General features: G+C 46.1%; 2 protein-coding genes across 2 annotated transcripts in view; one reads left to right on the top strand and one right to left on the bottom strand.

The window, feature by feature from the left end:
• Positions 1 to 840: 840 nt before the first annotated feature.
• On the top strand, positions 841 to 19408 carry T265_09022 (hypothetical protein; the record flags this gene model as incomplete). Its single annotated transcript, XM_009174983.1, has 14 exons — positions 841 to 966; positions 1001 to 1141; positions 1179 to 1337; positions 1376 to 1518; positions 3614 to 3797; positions 6180 to 6434; positions 6474 to 6677; positions 7225 to 7678; positions 11634 to 12261; positions 13096 to 13274; positions 13844 to 14220; positions 16469 to 16732; positions 17222 to 17965; positions 19366 to 19408. 13 exons carry the CDS (start codon positions 841 to 843, stop codon positions 17960 to 17962), a joined length of 3855 nt encoding a protein of 1284 aa, XP_009173247.1.
• The window catches only part of T265_09023 (hypothetical protein), a gene marked incomplete at both ends in the record, with an annotated part of 12265 nt that continues 8889 nt past the window's right edge, over positions 17200 to 20575 (bottom strand). The window contains one exon of the mRNA XM_009174984.1: positions 17200 to 17468. Within this exon, the coding sequence (XP_009173248.1) occupies positions 17200 to 17468 (269 nt within the window). The remainder of the gene's footprint in view (positions 17469 to 20575) is intronic.

Here is a 20575-nt window from a genome sequence, read left to right as displayed (position 1 = left end):
TGACCCACGAGGCAGTGGGAGAATGTAGGGTTTTCTTTGGGGACCCTGCCCGGAGCCGATGACTCAATAGTCTGACCTGCTCGGCTGCAGGGGGTTGGCCTAACCCGAGGGCGCAGGGAATAAGGCATTACTGTCTCATTCCTGATGCGGCTGCGCACAGCAGGTGCCTTTTGAGCAGCACCGGGCTCTTTGGTTTTAAAAGTATTTCGACCGTATTGGATAATGCGCCGGCGGTCACGGTCAACCGTTGGGCGATCGGAGTGTGCGGTTTTTTGGGGCCGACCTTTTCTAGCCCGTCCTTCCCCGGGGGAAGGCAGCATCGCTGCTTCCATAAATATGGATATGCTGGTCGCCTGGGGGAACACCTTACTGCCTTCACACTCCTGTCGCAGAGGACAGTACGACTACCCCCAGACCGCCTCGTGCCACGATTACTCGTAGTGCGGGGTCTCGTTGCTCTTGGTCTGGCTGCTCCCATTTGGCTTTCCTGGCATGGTTGTACTTTGTGGAACGAAGTTCCAGCCAGTGTAGCCCGCGGGATCATTGCAGCACTCAAGCCCGACCACCACGTCAAGGTGGCAGCTTTCGTGCACCAGTTTATCAGCTCCCGCCTGCAATGCGCAGCTATCTACCCCTCCCCCCCAAACCATCGGTGAACGAAACTGCGGCAGCTACAACCACTGTACGACCAGTACGCGGTTATTACAGCTGACAATGATGATAATGGATATTTTACGTAGTTACCGGTAGAGAGCTTCGATACCATATTGTCGCTGATTTTGTGTACAACACTCGACTCCGATCTCCATGTTCATTTTCAGATAACTTGGTATTTGCAACATGGGCGATACGGAAGGCATCAAATCCTGGGTCTACTCATATCTTCAGTCGACCAGACGAATCGCCCCGGAGTATACTATTACTCAAAAACCTGCCGGCCGGGGGCGGCTACGCTTCATCTGTGAGGTAAACCCACCCTTTACATAGAAACACACAATAGCTAAGGGCTGAGTCTTTTGATTATGTCGGACTGGGAAATTCGACATCCAAAAAAGATGCACAGACCAATGCGGCTCGTGATTTCGCCAATTATTTAGTTCGAGAAGGACATGTGAAAGCTTCGGAGGTACCGGTCCTTCAGGTAAGTAGATACCTTTGTTTTCTTCTACAGTCGAAAGCCAGGTGAAACAGGGCGTGAGCCTACTCCCTTCAAACCAAATGTGACCGATTTACCTCTTGAACGCCTGCCTCCGCCGGCACCCCGATCCGACAACGATATACCTACACCTGGTTCGACCTACATTAACAGGATATTCGACCAGAAAAAGTTGGAAGAGGTAGGGTTCTAATATTTCGTTGCGTTACCCATTTCTAGGCCGAAGAGGTCGATCTGACGGCTGACCTCCATGGTGGGTGGTCAATGGAGAATGCCAAGGCTCGATTAAATGAATATCTTCAGGCTACCCGACAGCAAATCGGCGAGGTCAAGTACACCGCCTTAGGTCCGGACCACAACAGGTAAGTCATCAAAACAGTTTAACTGCATTAGGTGACAAATGTTAACCGCGATGAGCTTTCTGTGGCTGGCTAACTTTGCCATGCCACAACTTTCCACAGGAAGATTAGTTTACCTCTTTGGTGTTGCATTCACGGCTGCGCAGCATCTTGATGGCTTAGCTGTTTCATCTAAAGTTAATTGTATTTGCCACTTACCGTAATTACCTTTTATGTAGTCATTTATTGGACCTAGTTGATAACGGTGGTTGGGGTTGCCAGCCAGGGAAACTAGGTCACAGTCTCTGCGGTCGCATGACGAGTTAAGGGAGTAAGACTAGATACCAAACGATAGATAGGGCAGAGTAAACGTCCGTAACTGATGTGCGCAGATAACACCTACATGTGACCACCAGTTCTTAACAGTATATGTAGAACTGGTTGGCAGGCTGGTTGTTGGAACTATTCGAATCTTGTGAACGTTTATGTAACAGTCATATGTGACTGGATGGTGTATTCGATACATCCTTTCCATTGTGGACGGTTTTCTATCTCGATTGTGGAGCTTGCCTTCATATTTTTTTCCTCCTAAGGCTCCGGTACTTTTCATGACATTTCACGATGTAAACCGCAAGTTGTCTGGAGGGAGCCTGTCACGCTTGGGCTAAATATCTTGTGACATTGGGGTATATTAACGTAAAACGTGTAACAGCGTCCATTTGTGATGCAAATGTAAATGCAAGTGTCTGATTTTCGAGAGTGGGCAACATCATCTCATCTAGTCCTACTGTGCAACCAACTTGTTCGCAGCTTTGGGTCCACGCGGGTCCGTTGATGTCGTTTCAGACCGGACCCCACAATCAACCAACATATGCAACGATGAACGATTAGCTGGGTCTAAAGAATGACTTCAATTTTCAGATGAAGTCAAGCTTTTCAGAAATCACGCCAATTTTAATTCATGCGGACTTTCGGGGGTCCATGTATCATTGCGGTCAGTATGCCCTTTATTTCGGTCTGCTCGCCTGCTAGTTTCATAGCGTAGCAGACCGAAATGCTGGGCATCGCATCACCCAAGGGTTCGAGGCCCCAATCGCTGTAACTTCTTGCTTCTCGTTATTCAGGAAGCACCTAGTTTCAGCGATCGGTGGCCTTGATTTTTGTGAACCGTACCTTGTCCCTTTCAGTCAGTGTTGTCCCGGCTGCTTTGACGGATTCATCCAGTATCATTCGCGTTTTGGAAACGGACGTGAGTTTCTCAGTTTTTGAGAGTGCACGCACGTTTTTCTCATGAACTTGTTAATGTTAGTGTTTGGCACAGCGGCAACATTTTTAAAAGCATAAGTGGCCCGAATTAGTCCCAACTTATTTCACATTTGACCTCGTTGAGCTGCTCTTGATCTTTACTGCTTTCTTTTGGACTGCAAACCAATTGTTTTCGTTCACTCACGGTGTGATCACTGACCTGTGATTGCAGTTTAACGGATTCGGAAGCAAGATGTCTGATATCGTGGAGCATTTTTCAGCTTTCTAGTGACGTCAGTATTCCGAACCCTACCTGAGCAAATTATAAGTCCGGTGCGAGATAGCTCAGTGATTGGAGCGCGGATTCACTGGCCGGAAGGTCCGTGTTTCGAAACCGATCACTGCATTTCTACTTCCCTTATTTAGGCTTGGGCATCCTGGTAGTATTTTAGCCTTCGTGCTCCCTTCGAGTGGCATGACAGCCAGGCATCGAAAGGGTGCCACATCTGAACGGTTATTGTTATTATAAGTCCGTTCAACTCAGTGCGGCTTCAAACTATTGGTGTGTATGTTCTATTTGGGTTCTTCTAAGTTGTGAAATAATCCTAGGTGGTTTTCACACTGGCACATTTCATGCTATGGGTTGTATTTGCTGTCCTCGTGTTCTCCAGTATGCCAGAGCCTCCCTTGTGCTCATGGTTGTCCGTAATTCGTAAAGTGCTTACTCTAGTCTGTGAATATTGCTGTTGAATTGAAAGCTAACTAGCTTTGGATTGTTGACTACTACTTTAGTGACGTACTGGTTTAGTGTCTCAAATCTTTTGCTGTTCAAAATTTTGCTTTGGATATAAACTGCGTTTCACTGTTATTGCAGGAGTTACGCTGCTGAAATGACCGTTTTCGCCCGCGGCCTTCGAAAGAATCTTTATGCCCGGGAGTGTGGTTCCAACAAACAGATGGCTTCCCGTGCTTGTTGCCTATCCCTAGTGCGACAGCTCTTCCACGCCGGCGAAATCGAAGCATTCACTGGCCAAAAGAGGAAAAAGAAGCATGATGAGGTGAGAGTCGAGAGTTTTACCTGATTCTTTTTTTCTGGCGCTGTTAAATCCACCCCTTAAACTTGCTTCTGAATGCTAAATATATATATATATATATATGATACTGTTTCATTTGTGCGCCTGTGTGTAGAAATGCTAATCAGGACGCAACAGAATAGTTTCATAATGATAATTAAGCTGGAGTACCCTTTCAGTGCATAGCGGCCACGCCACCCGAAGGAAGCAGGAGAGCTGAGATGCTCTCAGGTTTCCCAAGCTTAGACAGGACTAGTCGGGGTGCAGGGGTTGGGTCGAACCACGCTTCAACCACTGAGCTATCTCGAGCCCATGGTTTCATAATCAAGCGTACAGTTTTGAACATATAACCCTTGTCCGTCAGAAGGTCTGCAAAGTGACCAATTTCGTTCGGCCAGTAGACAGTCGTTGCGGTAGGGAAACCCCTCCAATGGGGTACGCGAACACCAGCGCGAGGAAGGTATTCAGTTTCCTAACCATCCTAAAGAGCTTCACTGCAGGGACCCACTTCATCTGTCTGTTTGGGTTAAAAGCTATAAGGCAGATGATGTTCTTCAAAAGTTATAAACCCTACAGAGTTTCAGTAAATAGCTAAAACCAGCCGTGTTACCATCAAACAGTTTCAAAACACAACGTGGTTTACAATCATGTGTCATAGCAGCTGTTTTGACATCTCAATTATCTGAAACTGCACTGTATTGGTCAACCCGTTTTGAAAGTAGTTATCACAGTAAATACATACTATTCGCCGTTGTAATCTTCCTGAAAGGATTCTAGATCATTGACAATTTCCCAGAGCCAGGTTTCACAGCCTACCCGACTCACGTGACGCGCGTTTTGCTCTCTGGTGAGTCACTTAGAAATATACCTAAAGATTTCCAGGCGATAGAGCTATACAGCCCATTAGGCTTCTTTTCTTCCTCCATATGTTTGCTTCTTTTACTGCCAACGGCGTGAAACACTGAAACAGCTGAGAGTAGCGGCTGTTCTGTTTGATCGCCAAAAAGAACCTGCTGACTTCGCCCACCACATCACACAGTCTTGCGGATGCTGGTGTAAGTTGGTCAGTACAACCAGTCAGTCGTCAGCCTTGGTTTGCCCAACACTACAAAGTTTCGTGGGCTTTCTTAGTGCATTTACTTTTTCTGGACTCATCTGGTCGCAGAACGTTCCCCACTCAGGCTCTATGTGGATCCCGGACAGAGCCCGTTTTGTCCAAAATGACATGCATTCATGGCTCCAGCTTCGTCCAAAACCTACTGTTTCTCCTAAGGCGTCCCCATCCACTCCGAAATTCATCCGAAGTAATTGTACCGAGCGATTGCTAGATCTTATAACCGTGTGCACTCAGCCCCCCTCCCACCAACACTTTTAACTCCTTCACGCTATGACAGACAACTCCATATATCTCTCCTCAGTGTTCGTTTTTCACGGACAACGATGACTTTTCAGGTTAGGGGCTTCAATTTAAGGATTCATCATCATGACAGTGTTCAACACCGATGCTTCACTGCCGTACAACCATGATTTATTTGAAAGCCTTATTGTAAAGAAAAGGATAAAGGTGGATGGGGGAGGGACTTAGTTCTAGCTTAACACAATCATTCCGAGGTGCCTACACCTTTAGACATTCACTCATGCAATCTGGACAGAAACTGACAACAAGAACGCCACTGACATCGGTTGGCAGCCATGTCTTGTAGTGTCTCCAACCAGGCACAGTGAGGATCACGCGGTCCCCATCCTGGAAGGCGAGTAGCACCGACAGCACCCAAGCGTTTCGTGATCTCCATACTCCTCTGCCAGGCTAGGGGTTGGCCACCTCTCTGTTTACGCCACTCCGAATTGGGCACGGAAAACAGTACTCTCTTCGGCAAACGATGCTTCGGCATACGCAACACATGTCCCAACTAACGCAGCCTCTGGTACTGGACGCATTCTTCAATCGAATTACGCGTTGCACAACCGAAGGCGCGCTTTCTAACTACCTCATCACGGATTCGCTGACACCAATCCACACGAGCTATGGTTCCGAGACAACGATTTTCGAAGACCTCAAGACGTCTCAGTTTCGTCATTCTTTTTTCAGAGATTTTTACAAACCGTGTTGCGTAAACGTAAGTACTTTTATTGCGTCAGTCGTGGAGAGGAGAGTACTTTTAATCACAAATGTGTCTTATTCTGGGTAATGTAAGTCCTTTCGCGTTCCTGATGAGAAGTTTCCACAAGACATCAATATTAGGCGCCGTTCAGACTGACCAGCGTAGACGTATCCCACATACTTTTGTGCCTAAGCCTTTTTGCCTTTTTTTTGTCCGCCATATCTGCACCACATCCTTTTCTCGAGTCGAATTTCATAATTTACAGGTCCCTCCGGTTGATGTTAAACTCGATCCTGGTTTGGAGCGTTCCCTTGCTGACCTGCTTGATGATCTCGGACTACAACCACCTCTTCAACTACCTGAAACTGTATCACCTGATCAACCATACAATATGATAACGCATTACAATTTAACAGACTTTGAGGAAGCACCAGCTCAGCAATCACAGGTGATACCTTGGTGTCCCCCGCTGCCTAACTGGAATCCGTGGACTGGCTGCAACATCGATGAAGGACCAGAGGTAAGTCATCTTCTTTGCTAACATAATATCACTTGATAGGCTATTATGCAATTATCGGAGATGAGCGCCCGGTTTGCTGACGAGCGGTTACGTCGTTTCGATAATGAGCCGAATTTGCGGTCCTTGTTGGACGACCGTGCGCAATTACCAGTACACTCCTATCGACACTCGATTATGGACGCGATCACACACAGTCGTGTTACTCTTATTCGGGGCGAAACCGGCTGTGGAAAGACTACTCAAGTGAGTTCTGTGTATTTTCAAGTTTCTGGAGGACACAGACCATTTGAACCGTTTACTATCGTCTTAAATCTGTTCTCTCGTCTGCTCCTTACCCAACTTTACTAGTTTCTCCTGAAGAAGGGGTCTTGAATTAGCGTGGTCATGAAACATGACCACTGATAAGGCTCGAGCACAGCTTTTGTTCCATCGTTTAATACCGTAGACCGCATGAAGACCATGTCGTTCAACTGTTGGAGATCCAGATTTCCAACTGTCCTATATTATGTTTGGTTTTTCGTAGTGAACGAAACTGTTGCAGCTACAACCACTGTACAAGTACGTGGTTCTTACAGCTGAGGATGGTGGTTTGGTAGTGAAACAGATCTTTCATCTAATGCGGTACTTCCTCGTGCCCACCAGATTTTCTTGGAAATGAACCTCTGGCAGCTGAGGCTGGTGCGTTTCTGTCACACCATTTGTAGGTGGATAGCTGGTAGATTCAACCATTAGTTCTCGGGTAAATTATCGATACTTGGTATTTATGTATTTAACCATTTTTATACTCTAGATCCCGCAATTTATTCTGGACACCTACATCGAGTCAGGCCGAGGCGCAGAGTGCGCGGTTCTTGTGACGCAGCCAAGGCGTATTTCAGCAATCAGTCTGGCTGAGCGGATCGCATATGAACGTGGCGAGGCGGTCGGAATGAGCGTTGGTTATTCGGTTCGTTTCGAAACTGTTCATCCCCGACCGTACGCCTCTATCTTGTTCTGCACCGTTGGAACAATGGCGCGAAAAATGGAGTCTGGTTTACGCGGCGTATCTCACATTGTAGTGGATGAGATACATGAACGTGATGTGAACACGGACTTCATGCTCATATTGCTGCGTGACATGATTCAAGCTCACCGTGATTTGCGATTGGTATTGATGTCGGCCACCATTGACACGACGATGTTCGTTGATTATTTCGGTGAATGCACTGTGTTCGATATTGAGGGTCGGACACATCCTGTGGAACGTAAGTGTAGCACATCTGAACAAAACTTTCTTTTCTCGGAGTTGAGCCATTCTGTGTTTTACCTCCAGCCACTTTTTAGCTCAAGAAATCTGTGAGGGCAGTTCTGGCGGGAATCTTTATAGCAAAGTCGTTATCATAGACAACGCACCGGTAATGGGAGCTGATGCTTAGATGTCATACAATCGAGGAGTAAGAGTGCTCCAGTAAAAAGTGAATGAAAAGTGGGTATTTGTTGAAAAAAAATCCATGTACCTGGCGAAAGCAGTCAAGAGCAAGGTACCTACACCTTCCAAAATTATTGGATTAAACGTAGTTGAAACTCATTTTGGAACAAGACTCCATCAACGGGGTTACCTCAGAATCCCTAGCTATCTTCACCCAACGCATGCCCTGCAAGCAAGGACAGACAAGCGCTAACTAAACAGTTCGGCCAACAAGTGACAGGACGATCGCTAAATGGGATCGGCTACATGCCGGCTCTTGTGAGGAAATTAATCAGAGGGAACCACGTGCACGCTATCCAGGCTGACGCGAGTATCTCACTGCGCTCAACTTGATGGCATAAGCCTTCGTTTTGCGTTGCCACATCCATCCTGCGTGAAACCTTCGGAGTAGATAAACATTAGTCAAGGATACATTGTGCTTGCCTCGACCACCTTAACTTGACAATCTTCACCATCTGTTCAAGTTAGTCCGATTCATCATCCAGCACACACGGGCTGCTTCATTACGTGCATGTCCAAGTTCATAATCATAAACTACGAAGATAGCTCTAGCTCAGTGGTTAAGCGCAAACATACTGGCCGGAAGGTCCGTGGTCCGAAGTTGACCCCGGTATCTCGACTGCTCCCGTCTAAACATGGGTAATCTGCATCACCATCGACAGCATAATATCAGTGTCCAACATTGATGCTTCACTGCTGTACTTGTACATGGGTTGGGATACTGCCAGGGTGCTCACACCTAGACAAGTGGACAATTAAGGTCCTCAACCAAAGCCTTTGGCTCAAGAGCCTTAACACAAGACAGTGGTGTTTAGCGGGAAGTTCAAGTGCGTTTCCATTTTTATAGAACGTGTCGCCACGCATGCTTTAACCCCCGACCTGCAGGGCCGGGAGACTGTTGGTCAGACTTCTAACCATTGACCAACCTGGTACGAGAGACTGCGATTGCCGCACTGACACCCCCCCCCAGCTCATTGGGTCACGGAGGCGCACAAACCGTCGCATCCACAACAACACACCCCTACCACCCACTCAGGCAATCTGGGTAGAAAAACTGACAGCGCTAACACCGCTGATATCGGTAACCCCATATCGTTCATTTTCAGCTAAACACAGGGAGGGTCACATGGGTCCAATCCCGGAATGCAAATATCACTCATTTTCGTTGCGTTTTGCAATGTCTAGATTCCCGCCACTCCAGACCAGGTGCCATGGCAGCTGAACACCGGAAGCGTGTTACAGCTAAACGGTTATTACTATTGTTAGAAGTACCTTCTGATTGAATGAGGACCACTTCGTTGCGAATCGGCTTATCCCAACCAATTCCAACCAAACTGAGGCATCGGTGGTCAGAGTCCTGAGGATGCCTTACATCCTCTGTCCGAAGTGGCCAAGTCTCAGCCGTACAACATACGCTTGCTCTCATTCCCATTTATCTCTTTCTAATACCAGAATTGGTATTAAATGTGATAAGTTGGCAAACGCGATTCCGGCCTTGGAGATTCGTGGGTCGACTTCATCTGTCATATTGCCGTCAGAGCTAATTCACCTTCGGGGATACGTGTGTAACTTCTTGCATTCTTAGGCGTGTTGAAAATTTACGCCTCGCTGCATACCTGCAATATGTAGAGATGGAGCATATGTTAAAAAAGTGGATGACTTCAATCAGCTTTGTTTGTGCTTCCTCTTCAATAATGAGGACAATGTAATCTGCGTATTCCAGGCCGGAAAAATATAACAGAAATCTGAACAGCAGGGTTTTCGAGACCTTCCAAAGTTTACTTCAATGACGAAATCAAGTAGAAACGGAAGGAGCGGATACTTGTTGGACAGTACTGCTTGTAGGAGAGCTCTTGGAGATCTCCACATACATTTTTCATGCACCAACAGGTATGTTGGTACAAACGGAATCGTATTTACGAATTTCTAAACCATACCCTATACACCAATTTATTGAGATTAACTAACCGTTCGACGAAATCGACACTTGCAGTCAACGAACACCAAAACTGTGTATTGTATGGATGCCGTTGCTCTAACACTTGGTGGACTGTGAAGATGTGGTCCACAACCTCTTCCGGGTCCGGGTTCCTGTTTGCTTTTCTCAGGTGCCATTTTCACACGCTGTCGTAAATCAAACGATGCAAAAAGTCTGGCTATGAAGGTGTCAAGCTGATCGTCACATTTAGTGCTAACATCATTCTTGAGTACGATGACCGCTGTCGAATAGTTCCTGTAAGCTTGCAGGTCCGTTTCATTCGGATAGGATAGCACCAACTGAGGGCTTCACCTCTATCTTTGAACTGAGTGAATGAGAGTTCGTCATGACCTGCGGTTCGGTGACGAATGAAGAAGATGAGGAAGCGTTCGTTCGTCTCCGGGACCGTCGGGAGTTCCAATTTCACTGTCCAGAGTGACATTGCATGTCAGAAATCCGCCTAAGCAATTGCAGATGGCCAGGTGAATTGTTCTTGAGTCTAGGGATTCAGGGTAGGCTGAACATGCCCGTAGTTCCATAGTAATCGCAGAAGACTGTTAACGGTCTTTTCGTAGATTCCACCCTTTAACCCCATGGGTACTGGCTTATGATGCCGCAGATGGTGCAATTTGGCGAACATTATGGTTCCTCAGAGATGCTTGAATTGACTTCATATACTACACTGTGATCTCGGCGTATGTAGGTGCCAAGATAAGTATACCTATCAATACTCTCGAGCTCTTTATTTTGAAGTTTACTGGGCGTATTCTCAAGTAGCGACTCTTGAAGTAAGGATTTACACTTTAAAGTTTCAGATCATATGCCTAAATGCCATTACAAAAACTTGTTGAGACTGGCAGACAGTTATTGATAGCTATCTCAACACTCCTCAGTAGAGGGGGCGAGATGGCTCAGTGGTTAGAGCGTGGATTTACTGACTTGAAGGTCCGTTTTTCGTACCCGATCTCTGCATCTCGACTTCCCCTGTCTAGGCTTGGGCATCCTAACTGTATCCCAGCCCTCGTGCTTCCTTCGGGTGGCAGCTAGGCACCGAAAGGATGTTTCAGCTGGACGATTATTACTCATTATTACTCGTCAGTAAGTGGTAGTTAGAGGGAATCGCCGGGGTCCGTGCGGCACGGGTTTCAATTGCATCGTAATGTTAGGTATTAAATACTCGTTAATTGCCCTCTGTGTTACCACTTCTGTCCCTTATTTCCTTACTCAAATTGCCTGGTGTGACCCAGCGCACGATAATGCCCGACTTTAAGCTGGCTCGGTAGGTATGGTGACTTGTATTAGCGCTTAAACAGATAATCACGAACGAAATGGGATGCATGCGGCGGGGAAGCGAAATGCTAGGAGTCTGTGCAGGAAGTGGGTAACCAAGGCCATGTGTACAGATTCGCCACCGGTGTTACCGTGTCGGGAAATATGCGCCGGTTTTCTGTTGCTGAGTATATACGGTGGATTTGTAAGACCAACACTCCGTACGTTTTTGATGAAAACACAGCCCTTATAATGAGTGAAACACTCGAAGCACTATTTTGCAATGGATCGATAGATGGCTTTCTGTCCGTAGAATTTGGTGGAAGCAGAAGCACCCAGACTCATTCTCAGCTCAGTTCGTACGCTAAGTTCACCTCGAGTGTGGGCTACTTATGAGTAGCCGATGTCATTCCTAACTTTTCACGACATCTGATATCGTCACGTCTATCTACTATTATGCCATTTCCTTGCTTCACCTCTGTAGATTACTTCCTCGAGGATTGTATCAAAATGCTCAATTACGTGCCACCACCCTGTGATGAAAAAAAGCGAAAACGGCGATTGGAAGCAGAAAGTTCGGCAGAGGTAGCGGCAGACAACTGTAATCTGATTTGTGATCCCAGTTACGGGCCGGAAGTTGCCCGTTCGATGCGAGAAATCACAGAGAAGGAGGTACCTTTTGATCTTGTTGGATGTTTATTGGAACAAATTGCTCGTATGGGTATTCCAGGTGCAGTGTTGATTTTCTTACCCGGTTGGAATATTATAAGCATGCTGCGGAAATTCCTGCAGGCTCATCCTCGATTTGGAGGCAATGACTACTTGATTCTTCCACTTCACTCACAAGTTCCAAGGGAGGATCAACGACTAGTTTTTCGGTCCCCACCCCCTGGTGTGACAAAAATTGTGCTGTCCACCAATATTGCTGAGACATCTATCACTATCAACGATGTTGTATTCGTCATCGATCTTTGTCTGGTACGGATGAAGTTATTCACCGCTCGCAACAACATGACTTCTTACTCCACTTCATGGGCGAGCAAAACGAATTTAGAGCAGCGTCGTGGCCGTGCCGGTCGTGTTCGTCCTGGCTATGCTTTCCACTTGTGCAGGTATATGGTTCGCTATCTTTGCTTTCTTATATCTCCGACATTTTTTGTGGTGAGAAGCGTTTTGGTTAGGCTGAAACAGCCTTTAATAGCATCTATTCTAATAAATATCATCGTATTTTTTCGTTGCTTGGCGGTGGTAAAATGTGGACACCTGTCTTATGTTCACTATACTCCATAAAACTGCATATCTTGCGGCAGAAAATTAAGAGCAACCTGTATTGTTCCAACGAAGGGATGCAAATTAATCAATTGTGGAATTTTTTAATGAAGTTGATCATATCTAGTTCTTTATTGGTTTACAGGGTACAAACTTCCCGAAAATGACGCGCCGATATAAGATATTACAACTACTCATAAGCTTTGCTTTCATGTTAGCTCGCCTTTGCCTAAAATTTCTTACCGACAGGGTAGCAGGGTAGGACAAAACGATTCTCTGGGGGATAGTGGTTGTCCCACTCATAATCCTATTTCCGCATCCTTCATGGGAACTCAGTTAGTCACACTAAACGCTATAGCGATATTTTGTCCATTTGTTCATCGCATCTCGTCTAATAGCATTTAGCCCGTTCATCTGGATTTAGCCACCAACCGTTGGGAGACTTAGTGTATTACATCTAACGGGGTTTGGCGCCTGACACCTTCCCCCCTCTTCAACTCTGAAAAACTCGTCACCGGATCAACCAGAGCACCAGCTGTTCGACACTGCGTTAGTTTCCAATCAGTGACTGCTGCTGAACTGCACTGCCACGATAAAATGTGCTCTCGTGACACCTTGTGGAGCTCAGTAGGCGATCAATTCCCAACCTTATTCATGATTCAATTTTTCCTCCATAGCCGGGCTCGTTTTGACCGTTTGGAGCAGCATTCGACTCCAGAAATACTGAGAACACCTCTGCACGACTTGGCGCTGTTGATCAAGTTGCTTCGCTTGGGCCCTGTCGGCGATTTTCTAAAGAAAGCACTTCAACCCCCACCATTGGACGCCGTGATTGAAGCCGAACATACCCTAAAAGGTAGAGCTATCAGCTAAGGGCCGATTAACCAGGAAATATGTATCTATGATCAGCCTGAATGGATTTTTCCATGCAATTATTTTATTTCCTACCAGCACTGTATTGGCCGCTGAATGTTCGGATGTGTTCAACTCATCTAGTGTCCATATGTTGTTCTTTTATCTCATGTTAGCCTGTTTTCCTTATTTTTACATCGCACCACAAAAGTGATAGTGTTAAACACTGATATCGCCTCATGGATGGTGATTATGGCTGTGATTTCTGCGGAGGTCTTTTTGGCTATAAATACCCGTAAACCATCAGGTAGGGTATCGGTAATGGCGATTGAACGTACAGATCTGCGTCCTGCATATTGCTCTTGATATTGAGGATCTCACAAGATGCATTTGTTCTAAACAGTAAGCGTCTGATTAATGTGAACAAGGGATCCCAAACTGGCTGTAATAACTAGCGATTCGTTGGACCGCCTGTTGCATTGGTTAGGATTTCTCTGTTGGCTTGTGTAAAATCGCAAAAACGCCAATCTTTGTTTTTTTACATCAGTAGTCTTCCCCGATCCGACTTTTTAGAAATGAAGGCTCTAGACAAGAATGATGAACTCACTCCACTGGGGTCTATTTTGGCTCGTCTGCCTATCGAACCGCGTTTGGGTAAGATGATGATATTTGCTTGTGTTTTCAACCTGGGATGTTCCGCTGCTATTCTGGCCTCTGCGGCAAGTCTTGGATGCGACCCGTTCCTGCTACCTCCTGACCGCCGTCGTTTGTCAAACGAACAGCGCCGATTTGCGGCCGGCTATTCCAGTGACCACTTGGCTGGACTAAACATTTTCCAGGTGTGGACGAGTGAGCGCTCTCGTCGGGGCGAACAGGCCGCCGATTTGATGTGTGACCGTTGTGAGTTGAATGGACCGGCTCTGCGCATAATGGAAGACGCCGGCAATCAGGTCAGTCTGTTAAAAGATGAACCCCTTGTGGAGCTCCGAATGCAAGTGTTGCTGAATAATGTGGGACGCTAGACTTGCTGCATGCTTTTTTCCAAGTGTTGATTAAGATTATTTTCTGAAGTTTACATTAATCTAAGAGGCGAGATAGCTCAGTGGTTAGAGCGCGACTTTACTGATCGAAAGGTTCGCGGTTCAAACTTGACATCTGCATCTGGACTCCCCTGTCTTGATTTAAACAACTTGGCAGTATCCCATCCCTCGTGCTTCCTTCGGATGGTGTGTCAGTAAGGCACTGCTACAGCTGAACGACATATTAATCTGGGAAGTCTGGTTACCTGGAAACGATAGCAGGTTACAAGAGTTTTTTTGTGTTGATTAAGATTATTTTCTGAAGTTTACATTAAATCTAAGAGCGAGATAGCTCAGTGGTTAGAGCGCGACTTTACTGATCGAAAGGTTCGCGGTTCAAACTTGACATCTGCATCTGGACTCCCCTGTCTTGATTTAAACAACTTGGCAGTATCCCATCCCTCGTGCTTCCTTCGGATGGTGTGTCAGTAAGGCACTGCTACAGCTGAACGACATATTAATCTGGGAAGTCTGGTTACCTGGAAACGATAGCAGGTTACAAGAGTTTTTTTAGTTCTGATAAGCTGCCTTTTTCGGAAATGGTTGAAGCAATCCTAATGTTTTCGTAATCACCAGTTTGCTGTCCGCTTTGGTTTAACGACGGGATTCGTCGCTTCATTCTGACGCGAAATTTCTCGTTCTTGGATTAGTGCTTTGGATTGGGCATAATTGTCTTGAGATTGGGCTTTACATATTCTAGTTTTCCTAGGTCTGCACTTTACATCTCCCAAAACGGAGCTACTTCGTAGAATAACCACTCCAAAGGTGCAAGTCAAGCGTTTCGTGTCGGCTTTCTGTAGGACGTTTTTCATCCAAAAACGCGCAAACTACGATTTCGTCTTTTGAACGTGGAGAAAGGACCAGAGCTTGGTTATGAATCATTTCGTGAGGTTCCGTCCTGTTGTCACAGTCAGCAAAGACCGGACGATTCCAATCCTTGCAACATAGGGACAGAAATTGTGGTTGTCGCATGGCCACTGTATTCTGTTCTACAGCAGTCTGAACTCATGCTTCAACAATTCCTAAATTTTGCTGGGAGCATTCTATTTGCTCACTGGTATCACAACTGATAAACGGTTCGTCCTCGGAAAATGAGTCAAAATTATCGACAAATACACTTATTTGCATATCTGCTCGGTTTTCATGGGAGACTCATCTCTCGTTTACGATATTCTTCAACTGAATGTGAAAATGAGTGTCGAAATTTGCGAATTTACTGACCGGAAGGTCCATGGTTCGAATCCGACCTCCGCCTCTCGACTTCCCCTGTCTAGGCTTGGGCAACCTGGCAGTATCCCAGCCCTCGTGCTTCCTTCGTTAGGCACCGAAAGAGTGTTACAGTTGAATGATTTTTTTGTCGAAATCCCGTTCATTTTGAGTTCAAGTAGAAGATAAGGTTGACGGAAACTCGGGGACTGCGTCTACCTGATGAGCCCCGACAAGGGCGAAATCGGTCGCAAGCTGTCGGAAGGTTTTCAACAACTTTGTGAGTAATTTCCTTTATGAATTCATAATTATCCTGTCATAGACGTCGAAAAAACGAGACTCCTTCATAGAGAATACCGTAAAAGAACAGCCTTTGGTGGTATTCGTAGTGAGTCATCGCTTTGTTTTTGGAACGAAGCGAAGTTCACCTTTCTAGAGTGGCGCGACGACACTCAAACGATGTAAACTCTCGTAACTTTTCCGGTAAATTCCTCTGAAAACCCGTGATTTATGCCTTTTGTCATGAAAGGACACAGTACTGCAGACATTTCCCGAAGAGCGGCTACCCGTAGGAGCGATGGCGTTTTCCGGACTGACTGCTATATTACAACTATCACGGTTAGCTACCGTACCCATCAGAATATCCTTTTTCGCACACCTCCTCACTTTGGTGCACAATGTTTTGCAAATGCCTGACGAAATGTGGGTTACGAGGCGGTCACTGAGGGTATTGGACTGTAAAGTTGGTTAGTGTTCTTCGCAAAACGTTTTTTATTCGGTGTCTTCTGTAGGTTGAATAACTTTTCGCCAGGTCGTTGATTTATATGCCACTCTTTCTTGTCAATTAAGAGTGGCCAACCATTCTCGCCCGACACTAGTTCTTGACTTTTCTGCTTGTGAATCTTTATTCCAGATTCGAATGATTCTCATTAATCTCGCATTCCCTGAGGAATCTTTATCAGATTCAGGCATCAATTTTAATGTGTCCAACAACATCGACTGCGATATGCTATCTTCCTTGCTGACACTCGGTTTGTACCCGAACATATGTTATCACGTTGAAAAGCGGAAGTTGCTGACGATGGAGGGCACAGTGGCACTGACGCACAAAGGTTCCGTTAACTGTTCTAATGTGGCGATCAAGTTTGATCATCCATTCTTTGTCTTCGATGAGAAGGTTAGTTAACGCAGTTAATCTGTACACCCTGATTCCATGTCTAATATTTTGTACCGACCGAAAAATCGTTTATAGCTGCTGAGTTTGCTTTTTTATTTTTTTCTGTGATCGAATCATGGCAATGAAAGCCTGTTTTTTAAGCGTTGGACAGGTGACCCGGGACTGCATCGGGAAGAATGTTCGGCTCTGGAGTCTGTTCGGTGTTACTTTCACTGGACTTCATAGGTGCGTAGTCCATAAAAATCACTAGTCATCTCATTTTCCTCATGAAATTGGTGATTATTGGCTCTTACCAGCCGGAGCTTATCACAACGGCATGGCTAACAATTGTCTTATTTTAAGCTCGGGTGGGTCAGGAATCGCGAACAGCCTTTTGTTTTGGATTTTTCTTGTTTACTCACTTTCGGACGACTCTCATTCAGAAATGCCTTGTTTTGTTGCCTTGGGCCCTCCACCATCTTCCTTTGTTACATTTGTTTCCTTCCCCAGATTCGCACACAAGCAGTTTCTTGTAAAGGACTTACTATGGTGAATCCTTTGCAATTGATGCTGTTCGGTTGTCGAACGGCAACGTGGAAGGATGGTGACCCTAATTCGGCTGATCGACGCGGTACGGTTTTGCTAGACGATTGGATCCCATTGAAGATGGAATTTACATCCGCAGCCCGCATCTTTGCATTGCGTCCTGCACTTGAAGCACTTTTAGTTCGTGCTTGTTTGCGCCCCGAGCAACTAGCTGAACCGGAAGAGATAGATAAACGTGTAATCAACATGGTACGTCAGCTGTGCGCCCGTCGTCCTGTCGGTAACTTTAGCGGTAGGGAGTCCGACAATGACTATGGTTCGCCGGCGCGAAAAAGGTTTGCGTCCGATCTACATCACCCATTACTCTCTGGTCGTAATCGGCGTTTCAACGCAGTTGAAGACCGTGGCTTTGAACGTTATGTCAATCACCCTGAACAATTTCAACCTCGTGGTCGCCCAGTGCGCCCGGATTTCGTAGATGACGGCGCTCCAATGCCAAGTCCTGCTATGCCCGTCGCTTTCAAGTCATCACCTGGCCCTTCACCATACCCTCGGCCTTTGATGGATCCCGGCTATAACGGACGTGAATGGAATTTTCGTGGAATGCCCCCACGCTACCGACCCCCACCACGGTTCCATGCACCCGAATTTCGGCCACGGTTCGCCCCTGAACCTTGGCGTCGTCCCAATTACGGTGGCTTTTAACATGTGAGTCCTTCATGTTTCCATTTCCTAGCAAAAAAATATTACCACCGATAACGCACTGATACAAGCTATTGTTTAAGTTGTGCAAGGTTCCACCGCAAAAATTTCTTTTTGCATCACTGGTGTTTTGCCGTAGGTATGATGGATTTACTCGGGGTTTTAAACCTCTTATAGGTTAGGAGGGGGGTAGAAGTATGATGCTTAAACTCTCAGTGGCTAGAGTGTGAACTTTACTGATCTGAAGGTCCGTGGTTCTAACCCTATCTCTGTATCTCGACTTCCTTAGTCTGGGCTTGGGCAACCTGGCAGCATCCCAGCCCTCGTGCTTCCTTCGGATGGTAAGCAGTTAGGCACTGAGAGTATGTTGCAGCTGAACGATTATCTCGTTAATATCTGTTATCTCGCTGGACAGGGGTTCTAAATTGTTCTCACGTTCTTACATTCTTGCGGCTGTGTTGCTGGTAACGCTAATGTTAGGTGCACCATAATAGTGCGGGTGAACACTTTATTTTGAAAAGTGTGTGGGAGCCATCGTCAACACTAGATATAAGACATGATCCCGTGTTACTCCAGAGCTGCAGGGGAACCCGCATTCTATGATACTTCATCAATGCGACTGTTATGTGGCAGGTGCACGGCGCAATCTTTTCAATCGTTCAACTTAGATACTGGAGAACGGGTTACTTGAATTCCTGTACAGCTCTGATTTAAGCTTCATGTCAATCTCAAGATCTGGCACACGTTGCGTGATAAGATGGTGTTCTTCGTAGAGGGTTTCATCCTCGTCATACCTTGGTAGTTTTGGTTCTTAATCACCATACAGCCATGAGGAAGGGACATCCAAATGAAGGATGGGAAGAAAAGTAGGACTTTCAACCTGTATGTATTGTGTCACTGGCTTTAAATCTATCTTCAAATAAATGGTTCGTACATAATTTCCGCTTTTATGTGCTCCACTTCAAATCATAGATTGGCGGTACAACGTGGAAGTCATAACCGGTTTGCTCAGCAATGTCGGCACCTGTAGGCTTCCCTGGGACAAGGCAGGTCATCGGTCAGATACATGGCTGAACCTAAGTTTTCTAATCACAAGGATTTTTGTCCGTATAAGCGACGGTCCCGATTCCAGGCCAATAAAAAGTACCCCTTTACTGCTCACTAGCATTCTCTACGGCGAACTAGTTTAAGATAGCACCTTGAATACGTAGCTATCCTTTCCTCCACGATGTGTGGTTTGGGTAAAAATGAAGTCGGTAAACAACTTGATGTACGAATGCTTTACTTCCTCACTTGAGTGCTTTTTTTCATTTCATTGTTTTTGTTAGGTCCTGATTGCCTCCATTTTCCTTTGACTCATTTATGCAATCCTTACTGATCAAAATCTTATTTCCTTTTTGTTTCAGATGAAATGCACCTTGTTCCTCTTATCGATACAGTACAAATACTCTTGCTATGCATATTTTCTTTTACGAAACTCGAGATGGCCCAGTGATTAAGGCGCTAGCTTACGGACCAGAAGGTCCGTGGATCGAACCCAACCTCATCATCTCGACTGCTGTCTAAGCTTGGGCCACCTGTCAGTATCTCAGCCCTTGTGTGTCCTGCCGTTGGGATCGCAGCTAGGCACCGATAGGGTGCCATGGCTGAACGATTTCTTTTTTACAAAGCGCAAACCTGGTGTTAAAGGAAGAGTGGCGCTGGTGCTTTCTAACCAATATTCAGGTTGGGCTTTGTTGCATATACGGCAACTCTGTAAACCCTTAGGTTGTTCTAACGGTCTTACACTGTTGGGCCTTCGAACCGAAGGCTCTGGCTGGGAACCCCAATCGTCCTGGCTACCTTAGTGGTCTCAGCTCACGTGCAAACGTGAATCCCATAACCAAAAATTATCACGTCACGGCGACCGTCGCCTGATGTCATCAACCGGTTTATCTAGCTTTCTGCGTACATCAAGGTGGATGGACAAAAAACTGGCCAATTTTGATACTTACTTTTTTCTTCCGATTTTCTACCTCGTCACCAACGCTATTTCTGTGGGCTCATCCTTAATTACTGGCAGTCCCATTCAAAGCTAGTGGCAACAGCTGTGCTTTGCTCGGCCACAATACTTCAAGATGACCCCAGCAGTCTATGCACGTTCGAAAATAAGAGGTTGCGCAAGCCATTTACGTACAGGCCTATTGATGTGTACTATGTCTGAAACAAGGAATTGAGGTCCAAGTTCGACGCGCTTTGAAAGTGTTGATAAAGTGATTCACATCATGTCCCCTCCGTCACGAACTTCTGAAGCTGGTTGTTCTTGTCTCACAACACCGTGATCGTAATCTAAGAGTGTTGTTGTATACGTGCGAGACATGGCCTCTGCGGGTAGATGATGGGAGGCGTCTTCAGGTTTTCGACCACCGATGCCTCAGAAGCGTGGCTGGTTGTGAATGGCCTCAGCGTGTCAGTAACGAGGCGATTAGAAAACGGGTATTTGGTTGTGCTGCAGGCACATCAATCCGGGAAAACATCCAGCATCATCGACTACGATGGCTCGGTCGTGTTCTACGCATGCCGAAACACTGTCTACCGAGACGAGTGTTGTTCTCCGTGCCTCCTTCAGGATGGCGC

Source organism: Opisthorchis viverrini, assembly GCF_000715545.1.
Source record: "Opisthorchis viverrini unplaced genomic scaffold opera_v5_249, whole genome shotgun sequence".
Classification (NCBI taxonomy): Eukaryota; Metazoa; Platyhelminthes; class Trematoda; order Opisthorchiida; family Opisthorchiidae; genus Opisthorchis; species Opisthorchis viverrini.
Note: the sequence above shows the minus strand (reverse complement) of the source record. Positions and strands in the feature narration are given on the sequence as shown.